Raw genomic sequence first — 2,237 nt, 5'->3', positions numbered from 1 at the left:
TATAGAAAAATATATTTCAATCCTTCGGATAGCATAACAACTTTATTGTGTTTCATTGCGTATTCGTCGAGGAGCCCGGGCGGCTGGCCGGGTCGCCGGGAGGTGAGTCCGCCTATGGATAGAGGCCAAAAGTTGCTCTCTAAGGCTTTGTATCATCTCCATGTATTACTTTTGAGGTTTTAATAAAAGCTTTCTCTATAAAAAAAAAGCAAAGTCTCGCTCCTGAAAGTGCAGTATTCCTGCACGATAGATGAGTGCCAATCAATCGTGGCCCCCTATATTTTTTTTGAGGAGAAGGCCCTCAATATTCATTAACAGTTTTAATTAGGGGCACCAAGGTCATTTCATAAGACTATGAATCCATTTAAGAAATCCTATAATTAAACTTTTTTTGCGACCAACGTAGTATATTTTTTATTAGCAAGCTCATACTTATGTCAACTTATTATTCGCTCAAAAAATAATAAATGAATCTTTCCAAGGAAATATTCAATTAGAATACTATGATTTGTGAAAATCCCTAAATAAAACAAGCCAAGGAATATAAGTTGTTAGTTTCAGGATAGGGCTGTATTGTCACAAACGATCACAAAAATGACGAATGGTCTTTGCTTTATTTGTTGATAAAGGGTCTACAGCCGACTAGGATGGTGACTGAAAATTGCAAAGCTATGTTTTGCTGTACTACATAACAGTCTCCCAGCTACGGTTCACATCGAGACAAGATCGAACACGAACATGCTGAAATATAAACTATCTACCACAACTCCACATGCACCGTCCGCACGCTGCACGCACTCACAGACGCATACATGCACGCTTGCAATTTCAGCCTATCAGACATTCAGACGTGGCTCTTGATGGATGAGCTGTATCCCGTGCGGTCGTCGTAGAACTTGGACCAGAGCATGACGCCGCCGTACTTGGGCGAGCCCTTGATGAGCGGCAGCACCTGCGACTTGAGCTGGGCGGCGGGCACGAACCCGGTGCCCGCCGCGCTCTTGGAGGCGGGCAGACCCAGGAAGATCTTCCCCGCCGGCACCGACTGCCATTGTTTCCATGCGTCTAGGAAGGCCTTGCGCCCCGAGCTGAACTGGCACGGCGGGTTGTTGTAGAACTGCACCCACACGTAGTCGAACAGCCCCGTGCCGAGCGCGGTGCCCAGCGACGCGTCCGGGAACGGGCACTGCGGCGCCGCCGACAGGTACACGCGCCGGGAGTAGGACTTGAGGGCTTTCGCCAGGTCGTCCCAGTACAGGCTCCCGCCGCTCTCGATGTCGAAGTCGATGCCGTCGAGGACGGCGTCGCCGAGGGGCCTGCTGGTCTTGGACGACCTGCCGCCGAGGTAGTTGTTCCAGAGGTACGCCGCGACGCTCCTCGCGTCGTCCGGCGACGAGAGCCCGTAGCTGCCGACTCCCCCGCCGATGGAGAGCAGGACCTTGATGCCCATGCGCTGGCACGCCTTGATGTCCGCGCCCACGCCCGTGCACCCGTTGCTCGCCGGGTCGCAGTGGCCCGCCAGGTTCAGCACCGGCGTCTGCCCCTTGCCAAACGTCGGGAGGAACGCCACGTTGACGAACTTGTAGTTGCCCTTAGCGCAGGTCTGCGCCAGCGTCCCCTCGTTGCCGTTCTGGCCCCAGTAGATGGCGATGCCGCCGGCGCGCGCTCCGGCGGCTAGCCCGGCCAATGCAAACGCCGTGGCCAACAGCATTGGCAGAGACGGGATGTTGCTTTTAGCCATCTTGTTTTTCTCGAGTTCTTTGTATGGACTAGTGAGTATGAATTGTGTTTGAAGGTCGATCCCTGGTCTTTATATAGCTGATGATGAATCCGTTGAGCAATGTGGTGCGCAACTAGCATCCGTTGGGTGTGGTAGCCGTCACAAGTTGACTGGCCCACTTGGCATGATCGAGACGGCGCAATTTGTGGTCGAGATAGTGCGTCGATAGTGCGTATCTGGCTTATACTCTTGCAGCTTAGCACGGGGCGACGATAGTGCGTCGGCAGTGGTTGACCGCTGACCTGTGCGCGAGGGGTCGTCGTTACGTGGGGAACAGCGGCCTCCACTGATCAGCCTTCCAAGTGCGACGACCATTTCTCCCCAACTCTTACAAATTTGCACGCTTGCCTCTGCTCAGAATTCACAAATGCTCAGTGCGCGAGGGCAAGGTGCTGGACACTTGGATCATCCGCATTAACCGCGTTAACCGCAATCATCCGCATTAACCGCACGCGCT

The 2,237-nt window shown here is 53.2% G+C and overlaps 1 protein-coding gene across 1 annotated transcript; it reads right to left on the bottom strand.

Annotated features, from left to right (window-relative positions):
- Nucleotides 1-595: 595 nt before the first annotated feature.
- On the bottom strand, nt 596-1,767 carry LOC136459491 (acidic endochitinase-like). Its single transcript, XM_066459340.1, has one exon. The coding sequence runs from the start codon at nt 1,739-1,741 to the stop codon at nt 845-847; it is 897 nt and encodes a 298-aa protein (XP_066315437.1). The 5' UTR covers nt 1,742-1,767; the 3' UTR covers nt 596-844.
- Between the last annotated feature and the right edge of the window lie 470 nt (nt 1,768-2,237).

Source organism: Miscanthus floridulus, chromosome 6, assembly GCF_019320115.1.
Source record: "Miscanthus floridulus cultivar M001 chromosome 6, ASM1932011v1, whole genome shotgun sequence".
Classification (NCBI taxonomy): domain Eukaryota; kingdom Viridiplantae; phylum Streptophyta; class Magnoliopsida; order Poales; family Poaceae; genus Miscanthus; species Miscanthus floridulus.
The sequence above is the reverse complement of the archived record's forward strand: the minus strand, read 5'-3'. Positions and strand labels throughout refer to the sequence as shown.